This window comes from Mastigoproctus giganteus, chromosome 7 (genome assembly GCF_048544385.1).
Source record: "Mastigoproctus giganteus isolate SK-2022 chromosome 7, ASM4854438v1, whole genome shotgun sequence".
Classification (NCBI taxonomy): domain Eukaryota; kingdom Metazoa; phylum Arthropoda; class Arachnida; order Uropygi; family Thelyphonidae; genus Mastigoproctus; species Mastigoproctus giganteus.
The window spans coordinates 72,172,207-72,194,215 of NC_143581.1; the positions used below are offsets into that span (position 1 = coordinate 72,172,207).

The 22,009-nt window shown below is 37.2% G+C and overlaps 1 protein-coding gene across 5 annotated transcripts in view; it reads left to right on the forward strand.

The window, feature by feature from the left end:
- Nucleotides 1-22,009, forward strand: part of LOC150082988 (uncharacterized) — a 1,785,507-nt gene that overhangs the window by 1,609,551 nt on the left and 153,947 nt on the right. For all 5 annotated transcript variants that reach the window (XM_090377722.1, XM_090377724.1, XM_090377725.1 and 2 more), the window contains 2 exons: nt 3,174-3,315; nt 13,183-13,317. In XM_090377722.1, coding sequence (XP_090233848.1) covers nt 3,174-3,315; nt 13,183-13,317 — 277 coding nt within the window. The remainder of the gene's footprint in view (nt 1-3,173; nt 3,316-13,182; nt 13,318-22,009) is intronic.

Below are 22,009 nucleotides of genomic sequence, written 5' to 3' on the forward strand. Positions count from 1 at the left end.
ATGGAGCTATGGACCACAAAAATTATTAAACAGTACCTGCAGATAATATTAATAATTATTTTTAAATACAATGATATGTATTAATACAAGTAGTATACATTAGGTTATATTTTAGGTGTCCCTGGTAATTCCTTCTAGCTCTGTTCCCAGCAACAATTCCATCACTGTTAATGGAATTGTTGCCTTCTGCAAAACAAGCTCTGTTTTATTGTCAAGTCCAAGGGACCACAGGTTGGGAAATATTGATCTACATCAATTGCTGCCATGTTGACTGGACTATTACTCCTCTAGCTGGAATTTAACCTTCCAGTGTCTGTCCAATATAGAATGCTATAATGATAGCAGCATAACATCATTGGGCATTCCAGGATTATCAGAAAGGGGGAGGGAACAAATCTTTCAGGATTTGCTTGAGTTTTCTCTTGCTTGTGAAATACTTTCAAATTGTTTCTTTGCAATTATGAAACACTTTTTATCCCACCTTGAATGGTAATAAGACAAGGTGATGTAGTAAGGAAACAACCCATTTTTCTTTAAGGGTGGGACAGGAATGTGAAGATATGGATCAATTTGTGAACTGGGGAGAATAACTATTGCCTAACGATGGTGTCTTCTTGATGGTGGGAAGCTCTACATCCAGTTCTTGAGAGCTACTGGGAAGCATTTTTCCCAGCATTCCTCTTTTGGACATCAAAACAACCTTGGCCACCATCTTAAAACACTGGCCATCCTTATCTCTATCTTAAGAAAACATTTAGACTTTATAGCTATAATGGTTGTTCAAGCTTACTTCCAATTCCATGGCCAGCTGTATTTCCAAATGAAGGGATTCAGCATCAGATGTGGAGAGAGTGGGGAAAAATCAGTAGTTCTGGCAACAATGTTAACACTGTGGTACACAGAAAGCAGTAGATTTTGAAAATATCCTAACATCAAGTCTAATCCCCATAACTGGAAAGTCTGAGAATGTTAAGTTCATATCTAACTATTCTGCAGCCCCCAAAATTTGGACACAAAGCTTGCCACAATTGATAAGCTTCCTGCCTGCAATGGTTATCCTCCCTATTTCTCAGACAGAGTCATCCAGAAAGCCAACTGAAACATAAGATCCACCCCTCCCAAGGAGAAAGAGTATTTGGCCTCTCTGCCTCCCAGAGGTTGAGTGAAAAGTTCTCTTGTATCATGAAGAATGTGTACTTCACTGATAATAGAGAGCCCAAGGAGATCCTGAGAAGTGTCTTCCAACTGCCAGGAATCCTGAAATATTACCCATTTGCAAAATGTATTACCATTTCACATACAGCAGTTCTTATAGATCTTTCTTACTATTACAGTGTGTTTGAAAAGTCATTATACATCTATTTCAAAGGAAAGTAACTTTTTAATTTTAACAAACTGGGCAATAACAAATCATTTGTTATTGCCCAGTTTTACTTACATAAGTAGTCCATTACAATAGATGTTAAAATTAATCGCTATGGACATGCAAACAGGCCTGAACACATTTAATTTTATTTTAAAAATGAAAGAAGAAATTTAACTGCTTACATCAGAGGCATCACACAAGAAGAAATTTTATTTATTCTTGTGCAATGCCTCTGATGTAAGCAGTTATGAGTTCCTGAAGTGATCTTGGGTTTTCTTCATAAACTTTATTTTTTGCTGCTCCCCATAGATAAAAATAAGGTGGATTCAAGTCTGGTGAACAAGGGTGCCACAGATTTTTTGGGATAAATTTCATGAAAAATTTCATGTAGGAGTGTCATTGATTGTGTATCAGTATAGGTAGTTGTGGAAGCTTACTGAAAAATCCATTCCTGATTTCATACTCATTCAGTTCGCTGATGAATTGGTAAAATATACTGGAACAGTAACATTCAGAGAGGAAGAGAGGTGATTCTTCTTCTTCTGGAGATAGCAATCTAAACACCAACCTTCTGTTGATGGAGAGATGTTTGATGTAGACTGTGTGGATTTTCAGATGTCTATAATCGAGTATTTTGAGCATTCACATACTCTGACAAGTGGAACCATGCCTCATCAGTGAAGAATGTAAGATCCAGAATACCAGCAGTATTTTCAGTGATGAACTGTTGAAACCAGTAGCACACCCAGGGTCCTGATCTGGATATCATCATTCTTCTCTTTCTTGGTGATTCCTTTCTACTTCTCTCTCAACTGGCGCCTCCGTAGCCAGGTGGGCAGGAGCGGCAGTGCGTAGCACACGCTTCTTGATTAGACCGGGGTTCAAGCCCATGCCCACCAAATACGGAGGATGTGGAAAGGTCAGGGAATGACTACCGCATATCTCCGGAGCAATATAGCCTTAGTTGCTAATGCTCCTAAAAACCAAATAACAAACAACAACACAACAAACTTCTCTCTGTCTCGCTCAGGGTAATAGGGAAATTTTTTTTTTTTTGGCTGGTGCAGCATAAGCCTCAGGCTTCCTTGCACCATATGGCTATTATTAATAATAATAATAATAATAATAATAATAATAATGTACTCGCTTTTAGTGATCTGCTGCTTTTAATTCTTGGACAACTATGATTTTTTATGGGGGGAGGGGAAAGACATAGCTACTTCCTTACTGCTACATGTGCAGTTGCAAGACAGATGTTTTATTGTTGTGCCAACTTCTGCATTGATTTTGAAGAACTGTGCAGCATTGAACCTGAAATATCTAGGAGTTTCTCATCTATCAGTTTCAGTGGTCTTCCACTATGCTCAACATCGAGTGCAGCACCTGTCTCCTGAAATTTGTCTATTAATGCCCACACAGCATGCTGATGAGGTATTGGCATATTTGGAAATTTGTTAGAAAAGTTTTCTCGGATGTTTTGTATATACCTGCCACACTCATTAAAAACATACTCAAAAAATATGCTTCTCCAATGAAAAAACCGTCGCTAATGCACTACACAATCGACTGCCCTAATAGCTATCTCGCAGCCAAATGATCTTGATACACATCACTAGGTGCACAGAATCTCTCATCACACCACATGATAGTGCATGGTTACTCATATCACTTGTATCATTTTACACATTGCTGTCATACAGGTGCATAGTGACTTTCCAAATACCCTGTATATGAACCAAACAGTTTTCAAGTGACTGATAATGTTTTTACTGGTGTGCATACATATATAAAATTTGTTCTCTTTTAGTGTAACAGATGGTCTCTCAAGTGGTGGCCAACTACTAGGATATTGTCCTCAGGCTGATGCATTAGATGATCTCCTAACAACAGAACAACACCTTAAAATATATGCTAAACTAAGAGGAATACCCACTAAAGAAATTAACGAGGTATGTAAAATTCGTTTTGAAACAAATATCATTAAATATTTTAACCATTAAATTGATAATGGCATAATTTTTAGAATAATTTACATAATACAAAATCTCTCTCTCTCCCCTCTTGTTCCCATATACATTCAAGCTGCAAACTTGGAGGACCATCACTGAAGTTCCTGCAAACTCTCATGATAATAGCATCTTGAGGAGCAATAGAAAACTTTCTTTGCAGCTGGAATCAATGCATTGCAACATCTGTGGAAAAAGCATATTAACTCCAAAGGGAATTATGTTGAAAAGTAACATGTTACCAAACTCCTCAGATAAACCCTACACGCTCAAGCCACAAACTTTTCAAAAGTCCCTTGTACAGTATAACGAAAACATCACAATATTTTCAAAATATTTCATTATGGAAGGCAGTACATGTTTCTGTAAAGATATTAGTGGTCTTATGAACAAACTGGGCATTGAACATAAACCTAATAAATGTTATTTATTTATTGATGCCTCAAAATTAAGTTTAACAGCAGTTTTGCTGCACAATGGAACTGCATTCCCATCAGTTCCTCTACTTGCTGCTTTAAGCCAACAACTTCATACTGTTGGCTTGAAAGAAACATATGAAAATATCTCCTAAGATCCTTAGTGCAATAAAATGCCATGACTTTGCCTTAGAATGTCCTTGGAATTACTATATGCTCTTATTGTAAATGTATTACTCACTATAGGGAGGTTTCACAAAATACTATTGTTTTTTATGTTTGTGGGACAGTCATGCAAACAGAAAAACATTAAATCGTGCAGCATTGGAGAAAAAAGGGAGGAATTTTTATCAAGATGAAGTGATACAAAATATGTTCCACTAGTTGAACAAATAAAGCTTGGATTAGTGAAGAATTTTGTTAAGGCTCTGGAGAAAGAAGGAAGTGAATTCTGCTACCTAAGGAAAGTGTTCTTCTACCTTAACAAATGCAAAACTGAAAGATGGAATTTTCACTTGACCTCAAATAAAGAAACTTGTTAAAGATAATATATCTGAAACAAACAAAGACAGGATTCTGAACCAGCTGCTTGACTATCATTTAAAGCAGTTGTGTATGGATTTCATGGGAGAAGGAAAGTAGGTAATTATGAATCTCTGGTGTCAACTTTACTGCAATGTTATAAAGATATACCCTCCAAAATGACTTTGAAAATTAATTTTCCTTATTCCAATTGCAGCTTTTTCTCCTCAGAATTTGGGAAATGTGAGTGATGAGCAAGGGAAGTCTACCATAAAGACATGTCCATGATGGAAGAGTGGTACCAAGGTTTCTGAGATACTGCCATGATGGGCAATTACTACTGGTTTCTTAAAAGAGAAAGAAAAATTGGACTCTCTCTCTGAGTCCAAGGAAAAACTGAGTGACAAACATTTCAAAGAAAACAAATTGAATAATAGTATCTTATGTTTGATTAAGGTATTATTAGCATTAGCATTAGCATTAGTAGAGGCATATGATGCAAGAAAGCAAGCTTATTCAGCATCAGCCAAAAAAAAAAAAAAAAACACACCACTCCCATTTCACCCCTCCGTTCGTTCGAAATACCTGTCCAGTTGAGCTTTAAATTTGTTTAGGCTATCAACTTCAACAACAAGTGATGGAAGTCGGTTCCACCAACCAACCACCCGCTGGCCAAAGGCAAATTTCCGCACATCTATCCGACATCCGTCCTTCCTCAATTTGAATTTATGCCCTCTGAGGTGATTATTCTGAGCAAGATGAAGAATCCCATTGGCATTGAGCATGCTCAAACCATTCAAAGCCTTATACACCTCTATCAGATCACCTCGCCGGTGCCTAGCCTCCAGACTCTGTAATTTGCAAAACTTAAGCCTTTCTTCGTAAGAGCAACCCTTTGTTCCATTCACTAATCTTGTTGCCCTTCTCTGTACCCGTTCCAGCAGCTCTACATCCTTCTTGAAATGAGGCCTCCAGACCTGTATACAGTACTCAAGATGTGGCCTAACCATTGCCTTATACAAGGGAATAATCACCTCCTTATCCCTGCTAGAAAAATTCCTGTATATCATTGACAAGACACCATGAGCTACTCTTGCAGCTCGTCTGCACTGCTCAGAGAACTTCATATCTGCCTGCACAATTAACCCCAGGTCCTTTTCACTCTCCACCACTGTCAGTGTAGTACCGCAGAGTTGATACGTTGCTCTGGGGTTACTGTTTCCCATATGTAGTACTTTACATTTGTCAATGTTAAACTTCATTTGCCACCTCTCAGCCCATCTGTTCAACCTTTCCAGATCCTGTTGCAGCAGCATAGCATCAGTAGTGTCCTTAACAACCCTGCCAACCTTTGTATCATCTGCAAACTTGGACATTAAACTTGATATCCCATCATCAATATCATTCATAAACACCGAAAACAACAATGGACCCAACACTGAACCCTGAGGAACTCCACTAATAACATTAGTCCACGTTGAGCAGTGTCCATTGATTACCACTCTTTGTCTTCTGCCACTCAACCATCCCCTTATCCATAGCAGCAATTTGCCTCCAATGCCACACTGCTCCAATTTGTGCAGCAGTCTTCCATGTGCAACAGTATCAAAAGCCTTTCTAAGATCCAAATATATAATATCAAAGTTATTCCCTGCATCCAGTTCTTTTGTGACTACATCATAGTATCCAATCAAATTGGTCAGGCAAGACCTGCCCTTAACAAAACCATGCTGCGTCTGAGCTATAACTGAATTCTTGTCTAGATGATCCTGCAGTGCTTCTTTAACCAGTGCCTCCATTAATTTACCTGGAACAGAAGTTAAACTAACAGGTCTATAATTACTTGTGTCAGCCTTTGATCCTCCTTTGTGAATTATGGTTACATTTGCACATCTCCAGTCTATTGGTACCTCCCCTGAGTCCAAAAAAGCTCTCATAATTATGGCTAGGGGTTTGCTTACTTCCTTTGCTGCCTCCTTTAATATAACTGGATAGATCCCATCCACCCCAGGTGCCTTTTTTATGTTTATCCTCAACAATCTCTCCTCCACTTTCCTCTCAGTTATTACAAAATCATCCAGCTCACTGCCAATGTTTACTTTACCTACATCATTCTCCTTCCTGAATAACTCCTCATGCGTGAATGTAGATGCAAAATACTCGTTTAGATTGTTAGCCACCTGAGCAGGATCCTCAACTGTTGAACCATCAACATCCAGTGGACCAATCTGATTCATCCCTTTCCTTCTTGAGTTTAAATATGTAAAGAACTCTTTTCTGTTTTTCTTTGCATCCTTTGCCAAGGATTTTTCGTAGTCTGCCTTTGCCTGCCTAATCTCCTTTGTGACTTGGTTACAGACCAACTTATATCTATCATAGGCTTCCATGTCACCCATTAATTTGTATGTATCCCATGCATTTTTCTTCTCTGCCACCTGTCTCATTAGTTCATCTGACAACCATTTAGGCCTAAACCTTGAACAATATTTCTTAGTTGGTATATAAAGCCTTGTAGCCTCCAAGATTAGTTCCTTGAATGCTTCCCATTTTGAGTTTGCTGTTGGTAATATCATCAGTTGGTCCCACTGTATAGAATTTAAATACTGTCTCAGACCATCATAGTCGCCTTTACGAAAACAAAAACCCTTCCCTTTACCTCTGATGGTAGTTACCTCCTTGAGTAAATCCCACTTCAACACACTGTGATCACTGCCACCTAATGGTTCATTTATCGGCAGATTCTTAATGCATGAAGAATCACTACTGATAATCAGATCAAGAGTATTGCTCCCTCTTGTTGCCTCACGAACATGCTGATGTAGAAAGCAATCATCCAATAAATCCACATAAGCCTTGCTAGTGTGCGAGTGACCAACCCACAAATTCCAGTCAATATCTGGGAAATTAAAATCCCCCATTATAAGACTCTCTGATTTACTGGCCCACACTATTTCCCTGTACAATATCTTATTATACTCATCAGAGTCATTAGGCCTATAGCACACTCCTACTCGCAATTTTGATTCCCCTATGCTTATGTCACACCAAACTGACTCGACACTGCCCTGTCCATCGATGTCGACTGGCTTCACTTCCTTGGACTTTATGTGTTTCTTAACTAATAGCATAACCCCTCCTCCCCTCCTGTCCTGTCTATCCTTTCTATACACATTGTATTCCCCAAATTCCAGTTCCGCATTACTTATATCTGTGCGACACCACGTCTCTGATATCCCAACAATATCTGCCTTTGATGTTTTGAGCAATACCTCAAATTCATCAAATTTATTTACCAAACTCCTAGCATTGGTGTACACGCAGGTATACATGCACCTGTTTCTATTCTTAGCTACCCTAACACAACCCATGTGTTTACTTGTACCGCAATGCCTCCCAGCAGTCTCTGAAATATCCTGAATCTTGTTTTTCAGGCTTCTGCTCATTTCAATAGAAGCAGTGCAAGAATCACTTCCACCTCTGCCAGTGGCTACTGTTAATCTATTAGTCCTTGTATCCCCCCCAACTAGCAGTTTTCCGACCCACCTAACACTGCCTCGACAGCATCAGCAAAAATTCTTGCACCCTTTCTATTTAAGTGTATCCCATCCCTGTAGAAGCAATCTCTCCTGTTAACAAGTACAGTCCAGGCTGAAAAAAATTCTACCCCTTGAGCCTTGCACAATCCCTCCAAGGCCGAATTGATCGACAAGGCTCTCATCATATACTCCCTCCTATCGTGTCTGGGCAGAATTGCAGACACTTTCAAATTCAACCCTAATTCACGCTTTTTTTCAACAGTGACCTGTACTTGCTAAGTAATTCCGCCGGTCTCCTACTCTTAATGTCATTAGTGCCAACGTGTACAACTATATCACCTTTTGTGCCCTTAAAAGATGATATCCGCTCTACAACGTCATCAACCTTTGCCCCTGGCAGACATACCCTGGTCCTATTCCACCTATGCTTTTTACAAAGCATGTTCCCCATTTCCCTTATAAAATGAATAAGACTCATTTTTATGATGGCATATGTATTACTGTATGATACTTGAAGCTGTTTGCTCATTAAGTTACAAAAATTTTAATATATCTTTCAACAGAGATGTGACAGAGACAATTTTGGTATTTTTGGAATCAGGGGATCAATTTCCTTTAAACCTATAGTACTTATATCGTAAATGGATTTAAGGTTTAGAAGATGACAAAAGATACTTGTTCACATTAGACTTGAATTTCTGTAGATTGTAATTTTCAGGAAATACATGTGAAGGGAGGTTGTTCCGGAAAATTAAAATTGAAGGAATAAATGAAGAAAAAGAAAAGTTGGTACAGTCAGTCCTCATATAACACATGTTTACACTACACGAATTCGATCATACACGATTTATAAATAGGGGAACGATATCTTATATAACACGAACTGAATTCGCTTATGCACGATTTGCCTTTGTGTTTACAAGAAATGGCAGTCGAACGTAGAATCACCCCAACCGAACGCAACACGATAGGAATGAAGAGAAGATTCTGAAAATCTATTTGTTTTTTATATCAGTGAAGAGGAACCACATTTCACCATAAAAACATAAAAACCAACACAATTCCAACTATCGGTATAATCTCAAATGCAATTAGATCGAGTTTACTAGCAGTTGATAACAAATTCCACTAGCAGGAACACAACTGGAAATTGTTTTTATTGTTTTATGGTAGTAACCCCTAGAAATGTGCTTTAGTAAAATGTGATATGTTAATAGTGTATCTCTGCCTTTACGGTGTTGTTTATTCAGTTGCTACACGTGCGCAGCTTTGTTTATTTGTATCAAGTGTGGCTCCCCATTTTGTAATTGTGCTTCATTTCCTAAAAATGGGTAAAATACTTAAAATGTGTGAAAAGGAAGTGTCCTGGTGAAGACACTGCAGATTCGGAGAGAAAAATAAAAGCAATATTGATAAACAGAGGCGGTCTGGGTCAAAAATTCTTACCCGGGAAAATTTATAGTGGCCTCATACTATGGTTTATGACCAAAATCACACCGGCCTCCGGCCCACCGGGGTTTCCCTGGTAAGGCTTATGGCCAGTCCGCCTCTGTCCATAGAGAAAAAATATGAAATTGTGAAACGCTTTGAGCGAAATGAAAGACCATGTGATATTGCACGTGCTACAGCCCTAAATGAGGCAACGCCGAGAAAGAATGCAGAGAAAATAAAAACGACTTTCAATAGCAGGAACAACTCAAAGTGTAATTAAAATCCATTAGATTAAGATACAAAGAATTGGAAGAGATGGAACGGCTGTCATCTGTTTGGATAGAAAATCAAACCAAAATCAAGTTTGCTTATGATAGAAGCAAAATCATTACCAATATTTTATTACGATTATTTATTGTGTTTGGTAATGTTTTGGTTACAAATGTGTGTTCAATCTTGGATGGTCGGCACCTAACCCTGTTTTTCCCATAGGGCCTGTTTTTATATTGCACGATTTTGCATTGCACGAGGATTTCTAGGAACACAATTATCGTGCTATACGAGGACTGACTGTACTGTGAATTTGAAGTTGGACAGTAAATGGATGCTGACTGGTTGCAGCATGTGTTCAGATTTAGAAAAGAGAGAGAGAAAGAAGGTGGGGGGGGAATTATAGAATTGGGGAAGTCTCAATAGAATAAAGCATGCAGCAGAAACAGAATATCTATGAGACAGAGAGTGGAGATACTTTGTTAAGAGATGGGTCATTAATTAACAAACTGTCCTCTTTTGAATAGAGTCTAGAAGCCTGGGAGAGGTTATGGGGGCACCAACCCAGATATGGGAAGAACAGTATTCCATTTAGGATAGATTTGAAATTTGTACAAATTGAATAGCTGTTCAGAAGAAAAGTAATATCAAGAGCAAAAGAGAAAATCTAATTTTTTAGATGTGCATGAAGCAATATTTAAGAGTTATCTTTGTTCCATTGGATAATTACTTGGAGATGAGCATTTAAGGAAGCAGTGATGGATATTTGAGAAGTAGAAGCTGTTTGCACAGGGCAAGCTTTCTCAAATTTGAATGTGGAATGCAACGTGTTGTCATCAGCAAAACTGTGGATAAAATTTCCAGTCAGTGTAGTAGTAGTAGTAGTAGTGGCACATGATGCAAGAAAGCAAGTGTAGGAGCTTATGCAGCATCAGCCAAAAAAAAAAAAAAAAAAAAAATCACACCATTCCCTCCAAATGCCTGTCCAGTTCCTCCTTAAATTTATTTAACCTATCAACTTCCACAACGACAGATGGAAGTTTGTTCCAGCAATTAACCACCCGCTGGCTAAAGGCAAATTTCCGCACATCTATTCTACATCTGTCCTTTCTTAATTTGAACTTATGTCCCCGTAGGTTCGTAATGGAAGAAGATGATTAATATACAAGAGTAAAAGAGTGGGAGAAACATCTAAACACTAACATTAGTGGAGAAGTAAGAAGATTCAAACCAAGAAGTTGTTTTAATGTTGATATGCCTCGGAAATTGGACCCATGGTTGGAAGGTTATGTAACTGCGCTTTCTGCAAAAATTATTGATAGGTGCAAGTTGAAAAATTTTAGTGTATCAAAGTTTGGTATCCATAAGATTTTGGATGGCAAAGAAAAATTCCGCGAAGCTGCTGCAAGTGGGCAGAAAACACCAAAGCTGCAACCTGCTCCAAGTCAAACGAGGGAGGTAGTATGAAAAGTGCAGTCACCCGTTGTCGGTGAAATTCCAAAAACCCAAAGAGCTATAACATCACATATGAGAACCTCCCAATCAACTGTTTGTCACATAATCAACGAAAATTTGCACCTGGAGAAGAAGCACAAGGCCTGCATACACCATCTAGGAGCAAGGCACATTGCAGAGTGGTGAGTAAATGCTCAAAAACTCTATGAAAAATATCTGGCAGCTGAAAAGTGGAAATTCGTAGCAACATTGGATGAAGCGTGGGCATACCTCTCTGATTGCAACAAAATTCAGGCAATTTATTACCGTCCAGAAGGTAACAAAGCCTTTCCAACATGGGTGCATCATTGCAAGGAAAGTTTTGGCCGAGGTTTTATGGTTGTAGCCAGGTTTTGTTATAACAGCAAATTTGAGTTGTGTAGAGTCACTAAAAACGTGAAAATCAGCTCAGTGTCCAGACTGAAGTTCTACAGCCATTGTTTAAACGTGAAATACTCACATTGTACGGTTCTGGCACTGAAAAGGTCTGGGTGCATTAGGATAAGGCGTCCAGCCACACGTCACGTTCCACCCTCGCTTTTTTGCCGAGAATGGAAGTGATGACTGGTATTCGTTCGATCCTGTTTGAAGATATACTTGTTAAATCACCTGATGCCACACCTATGGATTTCTGCGCATTCAGACTTTTGAAAAGAGCTCTTGGAAACCACTGCTCCAGAACTGTTGAAGGTTTGTGGAAAGTCTGCCAGCAGGAATGGGACAAGATCATCTTGGCAGTTTTGCAGCGCGCTTTACTTCAATGGAGATTGCAATGCCGTGCGATAGTCCATGAGCAGGAAAAACAAATAGAACACAACTGGTGGTGGCAGCACGGAATTTGGTAGTTTTAAAGGACTGTCAAAATCGTTATCAAAAGGCCGAATCAACCCTCCATATAATCTACCCCTCTTGCTTCCAAACCAGTCCAAACACATACCTCATCCATTCAGCATCCTTTTGCAGTCCAATTTCAAACTCACAGAACCAACACTGCTTTTTCCTCATTTATTCATTCAACTTCTGTTTTCTGGAACAACCTCCCTTCATACTTATTTCCTGAAAATTATAATCTACAGAAATTCAGATAACACAAGAAATTCAATCCACAAAAATTCAGATAATACAAGAAATTCAATCCACAAAAATTCTGCCAACAAGTATCTTCTTTCAACTTCTCAACCTTGTACCCATGCATAGTACTAAGTACCATAGATTCTAATACCTCTCGTTAAAAAAAAAAAAAAAAAAAATTCATATGGTTTTATCAATTATATATGAGAATTTTGCCAGCAGTGATAAGGATGAGATTATCCTATTGTATACAACAATGGTTAGGCCACATTTTTAGTATTACGTACAGGCAAGGAAGCCTCATTTTAGGAAGGATGTATTAGAAGGTGCAGAGAAGAGCAACGAGATTTGGATTACTTAGGGGAACAAAAGGGTGCTCTTACCAGTAAAAGCTTCAGTTCTGCAAACTGTGGCTCCGGAAGACTTTGTACCCTGAAGATAGATCTTATTGAGGTATTTTAGGCTTTAAATGGATTGAGTATGCTCACCACTAATGAAATCCTTCCTCTTACTCTGACTACCCACATGGGGTGGCATAAGTTCAAATTGAGGAAGGATGGTTGCAGGATTGATGTGAGTGAATTTGCCTTCAGCTGGCAGGTAGTAATTTAGTGTTATGATAGTGTGTAGTTTGAATAAATTCATGGAGGACTGTTAGAAGGGATGGGCAGGTGGTTATTGGATATATTTTTTTTTTTTGCCGATGCTGTATAAGCTTGCCATCTTGCTTTGGCTTGCTACTACAAATACTAATATCTTTGAGGAATGAAATCAGGGTATATATTAAATGAAATCCTCTATAATTTATATGGAAAATATTCCATTATTATAAATAGAATATTTTGAAATTGTCCGTTGTAGTATCCTTTACTTCATTTATCAACCTAAGCTTATGTTTTGTCTTTTGTTGTTTACTCCACCTCCACTCCTAGGCATTATTGCTGTTTCAGGAATTCTGTTATCATCTAGGCACTTACTGGCTATTGCTGACCATGCTTTATGTTATATGCAGTGAAGAAGATGATTATGATATTTGTTATAGCCTTGTTTTATAACCCATTTTCTTTTAGGTTTTAAACCGAGCAATAAATAAGTTTCAGCTTAGTCTCTATGCAGATCGAAAGGTTCACACTTTAAGTAGAGGAACAAGGAGGAAAGTATGCACAGCTATATCCCTTTTGGGCAATCCCCAGATTGTTCTTCTTGTAAGTTTATTTTTTCATTCATATATTAGTTTTGTATATTTAAAAAGACTGAATAAACTGGAATAATTATTAAAAAACTTTTCCTTGGGAATGTTATCAATAATGTGCATTTTTTTACAACTTTTAGTCTGCTATCTTTACATCTGAAACACAGTGTTTAGTAATGAAATGTACCTCAAAATTATTACTCATTTAGCACATCCACTTTACCCAACAGTTCTTGGACTGGACTTGTGAGGTGCAGCAAAAAAAAAGAAATTGTGCAAAAAATTTTGTTTGAGTTTAAGGATTGAAGCTTTTTCTACCTTTCTAAATACAGACAGTAAAGCTGTCTGTATTTATAAAGGTAGATAAGCATAGAATTAATGACCTCAAATGCAGCAGTGGCTAGCTTCAAAGATTTAAGGACAGGAATAACTTTGTTTCGTGAAACTAAATTATTCCTTTCTGGATAATTTGACAGATAAAAGACTACAGGTTGGTTGTGTTTTGTATGGTTCATTCTTGAAAATTGTGAGCCAAAGGATATTTTTAATCTTGATGAGATGAGTATTTTTTAAAATTTATTGCCAAACAAAACACTTGCTCTTTAAGGAATCTTGTAATAGTGGAAAATTAAGTAAACAAAGAATCATTTTGAGTACAAAACTGCACCTACCTGTGGCTGGCTGGTAAATTTTGGTAAGATGTTTTAAAAGGGCTAAAACTTCCATGTGATTATGATGCCAATCAAAGTGCTTGGTTTATGGTCAGTTTTTCAGTCTTGGTTATTGAGAGCAGACAGAAGAATAGCTTCAGAAAAAAAGGAATGTTTTGATGATTCTGGATCATTGCACAACACATTCTGCTGAGGCACATAAGCTGACAAATATGTGGCTGTTCTTTTTACTTTCCAGTACCACTAGTTTTATGTAGCGATGAGATCAAGGCATTATTTCTAACGAAGACTGAGCATATGGGCCACTATATCAGGCAGGCTTTCATATTGAGCACAACTGATAAGATCCTTGATCTGCAACAGGTAACTTGCAAAGTTACCTGTTGAGTGTCTTGGATGCTATCTTAAATACTGTTACTGCCTGGGACAGTATTGCACCAAGTATAATAATCAATTGCTTAGGAAAGAGTCGCTTTGGAGAGAATATCATCAAAAAACACGGTCCATAAAAACAAATATGACAGGTTGAGGAATGAGGGACTTTGAAGTGGTATTTGGATTTTGTTGGCAAATTTGAGGAGTTAAAAGCTATTGCTTTTGATAATGTCTTTGCTAAGTTAAGAATAAGACAAAAGCTGTGCAAATAAAATTAAGATTCTTTCTTTAAATTAGATTAAAGTTTAGATTGATTTGTATGTTTCCTTTAATATTAAAACAGTAATTCTTCTTTGACTTTGTGATACTAATTGCCTATGAACTATTTTTTCCATTATATTGTTTCTTTTCTTATAATTTGTCTTATAAATAAAAGAAAATCTAAACAAACTATGTATTATTCTTGTTATTGTTAGTCAAGGCTTTTATTTTTATCATTTTATTCTATTTTATTATTTAATTTATTTTTGTTATTATTATTATTTCTTTTTATTTATTAAATGTACCAAAAAAAAAATTGTAAAGTTTGATACTTTTGGCAGACAAACTTCATATATATAATTTCATTATTATAAAACATGAAAATATATGTCCCTTGAACTTTATGTTAATGAGGTTCTACTGTATATATATAATATATATACAAAAATATGACTAACTTTGAAATATTGTGCGCAATTATATATAAACTCAAAAATTTTTAACATTTTCAAGTTTCACTGTTTAACAGTTCCATGTTTATATTTTATGCTTATAGCATTTATATTTTTTATTTTCAGCTAAATTGATATTTCCTTTAAAACAAAATTACATATAATAATTGATGCAATCCATGTGTAAAACATCATGAATTGGTATAATTCAAACCAGAAAATTTCTCCAAAAATATAAGTGGAAAGCTGGGCATCTGTCAGGGTGTAGTGTGAGCATTTTTGTTATGTTTGGGAGCACAAACACTGCCGAGGTAACCAGTGTTGTTCAGGATAACTCAGAAAAAAAAAATTTCTGAGTTATCCTGAGAGTGAGAGAGAGAGAGAGGGTCAGAAGCAGCAGAAGGGAATCACCAAGAAAGAGAAAAATGATGATATCCAGCTCAGGACCCTGGGTGTGCCAAGCTCATATTGGATGTGAGCTTGGCACACCCAGGGTTGAATATGCTAAGACACTTAAAAAATGAGTAAAAATGTAACAACTTTTATTTGTGAATCAAGAATATTTTGTTTCTGTGCATGCTCTCTGTATTGTCCATTCATTCCTCCAATCAGTGAAAAAGCAACAAATATTAATATCTGGAGATTGAGCTACAATATATGGCATGTGGATAGCCTATGTGATATATATTAAAAAAAGAAATAATAATTGCCACATTTCTATTGGCCTGGTTTTAATGAAATTCAGGAGGATCAACAAATCTTTTTAAAAGAAGAAGAACCAAATATAAAATATTATGAAAATCCATCCAATAGGGTTAAGTTATTATATGTAGATTGATGGAAAAGACAGCACGCACGTTATGCACCTAAAAATTTTTTTTTAAATATGATAAATAACTGTGTTTTTTAAAATGTCCAAGCAATCAAGCAATTGGGTTGATTTAAACCATGCATTCATTTTTCTGTGTGTGTGTGTGTGTGTGTGTGTGTGCATATGTGCGCGTGCGTGCGTTTGCATACATACATATATATAGAGTTAATACACTATAAAATATTAGTGTAAATACACCATAGCCAACTCATAATGAAAAACTACATAAGTAGTGTAAAGGCATCAATTTAATTGTATCTCATATTGTGACTACCTTCACAACGAGTTACCGTATATTGCACTACCTCAAATAAGTAACACTTCACTAATAGAGGAGACTATTGTTACTTATTCTCAGTGGGCTCCAACATCCAGATGGCACTCTTTCAATGCTTATTGGCCTATCCTCAGTAGGCAGATACCCTGGTGTTGCAATCATACCAACCCAGTTGTGAAGTTATTTCCACAATATGAGAGATGCCAAAAAGGTGTGAAAGATAATACTTAAAATATAAATGCTCAAGGCATAATGTATTATGAGTTTAAAATACATTATAAAATATTGGTGTAAATACACCATAGCGAACTCATAATTAAAAATTACATAAGTAGTGTAAAGGCATCGATTTAATTGTATCTCATATTGTGACTACCTTCACAACGAGCTACCATGAATTGCACTACCTCGAATAAGTAACGCTTCGGTAATAATAGAGAAGACTATTGTTACTTATTCTCAGTAAATTTTTATATATTACCTGGTCTTGGTGCATTATAGCCTTAGTTGCTAATGCGCCAATAAAATCCAAACCAAACCAAAAACTTATTCTCAGTGGGCACCATCACCCAGCCAGCACCATTTCAAGGTTTATTGGCCTATCTTCACTAATAAATAGTCATCTCTATTAGTGAAGTGTTACTTATTCAAGGCTGCAGGGTCCCTGCAGCCAAGAAGCCAGCACAAACAACAGAACCCAACACTAAACTACACATGCAATACACACTTTTCTAACTTTTACAGAGGTTCTATTTTCATCACAAGAGTACTGATGGTGCAGATGTGAGGAACCACAGGTGGCGCCTTACCCAAACACTATCTAATCAGGAAATGGCTTACATAATTATTTACCTGTGCATTTGTAGTGACATAATTGCCCTGCCCACTTGTACTATGTGACCCGCATCCCTCTTCTCCCATTGGCTGTTCCACCACGTGGCATTCTCAAGGTGGAATAAATATCACTATGTAATTATTTACCTGCTTTTACCTCAGTCACTTAAGAAAAGACCTTTTGCTTCGGGTTCCATAATGAAATAGAAATATTGTTGAATCCAAAAGAGCAGGACTAAAATATTTACAAACTATACAAATTTATAAAATACTAAACTATTTACAAATATACAAACTATATCGGGTCCTTTCATCAGCTATCATTACAATAGAACATCAAATGATGCCATGCAAGGCCATGTATTACAGAGTGAAGCACATGCATGAGGTTGATGAACATTATGGAGGCAGTTGTCTTTCAATGGAAAACAATAATGTAATTATTTACCTGTGCATTTGAAACAACGTAATTGCCCTGCCCTCTTCTTCCATTGGCTCGAATAAATATCACTAGGAGGAAAACTTTTTTAATTTCTAGAGAGAGATGTATTAAAAAATATAAATATATGTATAAAAATATATTAAAATTATATAGTAATATATATATATATATATATATATATATATATGATGTCCAAAAAGTCTGGAAAAAATGGGATTTACATTACACATGCTTACTCTCATTTACAATATGTGTTCAACATGTCCACCCTGACTTTCCATGCATTTTCTCAGCCGGTGTACCATGTTTGTTTGGATTCTTTTCTGCATATTGGGATCGACAGGGTCTCTTTAAATTTCTTCACAAGTTTCCCAACTGTGTTATTGGATTCCTTTCAGGATGTCTAGCATTAAACTCGTCTGCCACTTCCCTCTGGGCCCATCCCTGACAACCACTAAAAAGGAATTTCTCTCCCTTTCATCCATTGTTTATGCCATTTATCACCTGTAAAGAAAAACATATTTTTACCATTGGTTCCAGACTTTTCGGAGACCCTGTATATATATATGAGATGTGGCAATAAAGTTCCTGCATTGGTGCAATAAAATGATTGCAAAATGAAGGAGCTAAAAAATGGCTTTATTTTTAATCCAAGTAACCACCACCTGACTAAATCCACATATAACACCATTCTAAAATTTTCTGAGAGACAGCAAAGGTGTTCAAAGATATGTTCAGATCGGTGGTTAAGTTTTACTTTATTAGCATTAGCATTAGTAGAGACATATGATGCAAAAAAGCAAGCTTATACAGCATCTGCAAAAAAAAAACTTCTCATTTCAGCCATCCATTCACTCCAAAGGTTTGTCCAGTTCTTCCTTGAATTTATTTAATCTATCAACTTCCACAACGACTGATGAATGTTTGTTCCTGCAATCAACCACCCCTCTGGCTAAAAGCAAATTTTGGCACATCTATTCTGCAACTGTCTTTCCTCAATTTGAATTTATGCCTCCTCAGATGTGCAATCTGAACAAGAGGGAGAATCCCATCGGCATTGAGTTTGCTCAAACCATTTGAGGCCTTATACACCTCATTCAGATCACCTCACAGATGTTCCAAATTGCAGAATTTAAGTCGTTCTTGGTAAGAGCAACAGTTTTTTCCTCTCACAAATCTCGCTGCCCTTCTCTGTACTTTTTCCAGTAGCGCTATAGCGCTACATCCTTTCTAAAATGAGGCCTCCAGACCTGTATGCAGTACTCAACATGTGGAATGACCGTTGCCTTATACAAGGGGATAATCACCTTCTTATTCCTGCTAGCAAAATTCCTGTATATCATTAACAAGACCCGATGAGCTGCTCTAGCAGCTTGTCTGCACTGTTCAGAAAACTTCATATCTGACTGCACAAATACCCCAGGTCTTTTTATTCTTCACTACTCTGAGTTTAGTACCACACAGTTAGCATTAGCATTAGTAGAGGCACATGATGCAAGAAAGCAAGCTTATGCAGCATCAGCCAAAAAAAAACAAAAAAACTCTCCCATTTCACTCCTCCGTTAGTTCCAAATACTTGTCCAGCCCAGCCTTAAATTTATTTCGACTATCAACTTCCACAACAAAGGATGGAAGTCTGTTCCACCAGCCAACTACCCGCTGTCTAAAGGCAAATTTCCGCACATCTATCCTACATCTGTCTTTCCTCAATTTGAACTTATTCCCTCTCAGGTGATTATTCTGAGCAAAAGGAAGAATCCCATCAGCATTGAGCATGCTCAAACAATTCAAGGCTTTATACACCTAAATCAGATTACCTCGCACGTGCCTAGTCTCCAGACACTGCAATTTGCAAAACTTAAGCCTTTCTTTATAAGAGCAACCCTTTGTTCTATTCACTAATCTTGTTGCCCTTCTCTGTACTCGTTCCAACAGCTATACATCCTTCTTAAAATGAGGCCTACACACCTGTATACAGTACTCAAGGTGTAGCCTGACCATTGCCTTATACAAGAGAATAATTACCTCCTTATCCCAAATGATCTGGATCAAACTGAAGCAATGGTTTTCCATATATGTATGGTCATCATAATGTGCAACGTGTTTAATTGTCAACATTATTCATTCATTTCACTCAATTTTAAAGATAAACCGTCTTTGACAAAATCTCTAAAATCATTAATTTTTATTTCATATTTTATCAGAAAACAAATTTCTTATTTGGTTTTCACCGTCTTTCATATTCCATGATTTCCAGTAGCATATGTTTAAAATTTCTTTCAATGGTATTATTATTTTCTTTATTTAATTTAAAATCACACTGTTGTATTACTAACTTATCCTTTAATGATAAAACAATGCATTTAATAACTTGTCACAATGTAATTTTTTAAATGCGTTCTTACTTTCGAATTTGATTCCTTCAAATTCTTTCCACTTCAACATGCTCTCAATTTTAGCTTCATAATTAATCCTTCAGAATTTTTCAAATTATCAATAGCATTGATAGTTCAAATAATTAATTTATCTGCTTTTACCATAATAATTCTGTAAAGCTTCTGAAATGTAAGAGAGCTCCTGCAGGACGTCGATCATTAGTGCTAAATGGTTATGAAATTCCAGATTAAAAGTCGATTTAATACATCGTGGCCCGAACACACGACTGATCTTTATAGTTTCCACATCAAGTTCTTTAGCAATCGTCCTTAATTTGCGCTGGTTTTTTGGAGATTGGTGATTTGCATGCAGTTTTTTTTTTTTATTATTATTATTGCCCGTATGCCACTAACATTTTCTACACAGTGAAAGCCTCGACGAAGTTTCAAAATCTGCCAACATTTCATCTTCGTAAAGTTTATGTAATATCTTAGTTGCCTCAATCCCACCACTACATTGCTACTTTCACTAGTTCTTTGAATACTGTGCAAAATGTTGGAATCACTCCAGGTGCCTCCATAGCCAGGTGGGCAGGAGCAGCAGTGCATAGTACACGCTTCTTGATTAGAATGGGGTTCGAGCCCATGCCCACCAAATACGGAGGATGAGGAAAGGTCAGGGAATGACCACCACATATCTCCAGAGCAATATGGCCTTAGTTGCTAATGCCCCTAAATAACAAACAAATCACTCGGATATTCAGCTGCTGTGACCATGTAAACATAGATGAAGAAATTTACTGGAAGGCATGGATCACTCACTTCTCCGATTCCCCTTTACGCCGACAAACATATGCTCATTTGTCAGAGTAAAGGGGAACCACAACACAGGTTGACCAGAGGCTATAATCCGTGTTGAGAATCTTCTTAATCCTCTGACTGGCTATGGAAAGCATATTGACTAGCGTGACTTCTCAGAATGTGGCTGCATAGGTTTTACGGACACCACTTAACATTGTGAAACGGCAATCCCTTTCACCCTTAATTCACACTTTCAAATTATCTAAATTGTGTCAAGGCCAGAGGTGAGAACAATGTATACAAAGTTGTCTCTCCTAATCTGTTCATTACATGGAAATTTTCTTCGTTCAATGGAAACCATTTTAAATGTAATTACCAAGAGGCATTCAAAAAAATTTGTTATAAAGAAGTTATTTAAACAGAGGTCCGACTGTAATTATATCAAAAATGAAGCAATTTTAAAATACATAACTGATTGATTGCGCCATTAAAATGCTGGGGATGGGGCCCCACTCACCCCACTGAAGTTTCTGCTCTGGATTCTTAATAATTGCATTCAGGATTTCATTTGTAAAGTAAATTATCGTTTCAACAATGGGCTCGCAAATTTAAAAAAAAAATAAATAACAATGGGCTCTCCGAGCCCACTATAGCTCATGACTGCCTTTACCCCCAATGGTTGTTGTTGTTATTTGGTTTTTAGGAGCATTAGCAACTAAGGCCATATTGCTCCGGGATATGCGGTGGTCATTCCCTGAATGACCTTTCCGCAACCTCCGTATTTGGTGGTGACGGGCTCGAACCCCGGTCTAATCAAGAAGCGTGTGCTAAGCACTGCTGCTCCTTCCCACCTGGCTACGGAGGCGCCGCCCCCAATGGTAGTTACCTCTTTGAGTAAATTCCACTTCAGTACACTGTGATCACTGCCACCTAGTGGTTCCTTTATCTGCAGATTCAGTTGCTATGTTACTCTGGGGTTACTGCTACCCATATGCAGTACTTTGCATTTGTCAATGTTAAACTTCAATTGCCACATCACAGCCCATTTGCCCAACATATCTAGATCCTATTCCAGTAGCATACTGTCTTTTCTGTCGTTAACAACTCTGCCGACCTTGGTAACATCTGCAAACTTGGACATTAACCCTGATATACCTTCATCAATATCAGTGATGAATCCATAAAACAACAATTGGCCCAACACCAAACCCTGGGGGACTCCACTGATAACATTAGCCCATTAAGAGCAGTGTCCATTGATTATCACTCTCTGTCTTCTCCCACTCAACCATCCCTTTAACCATTGCAGCAACTTGCCCATAATTAATGCTGTACTGCTCCAATTT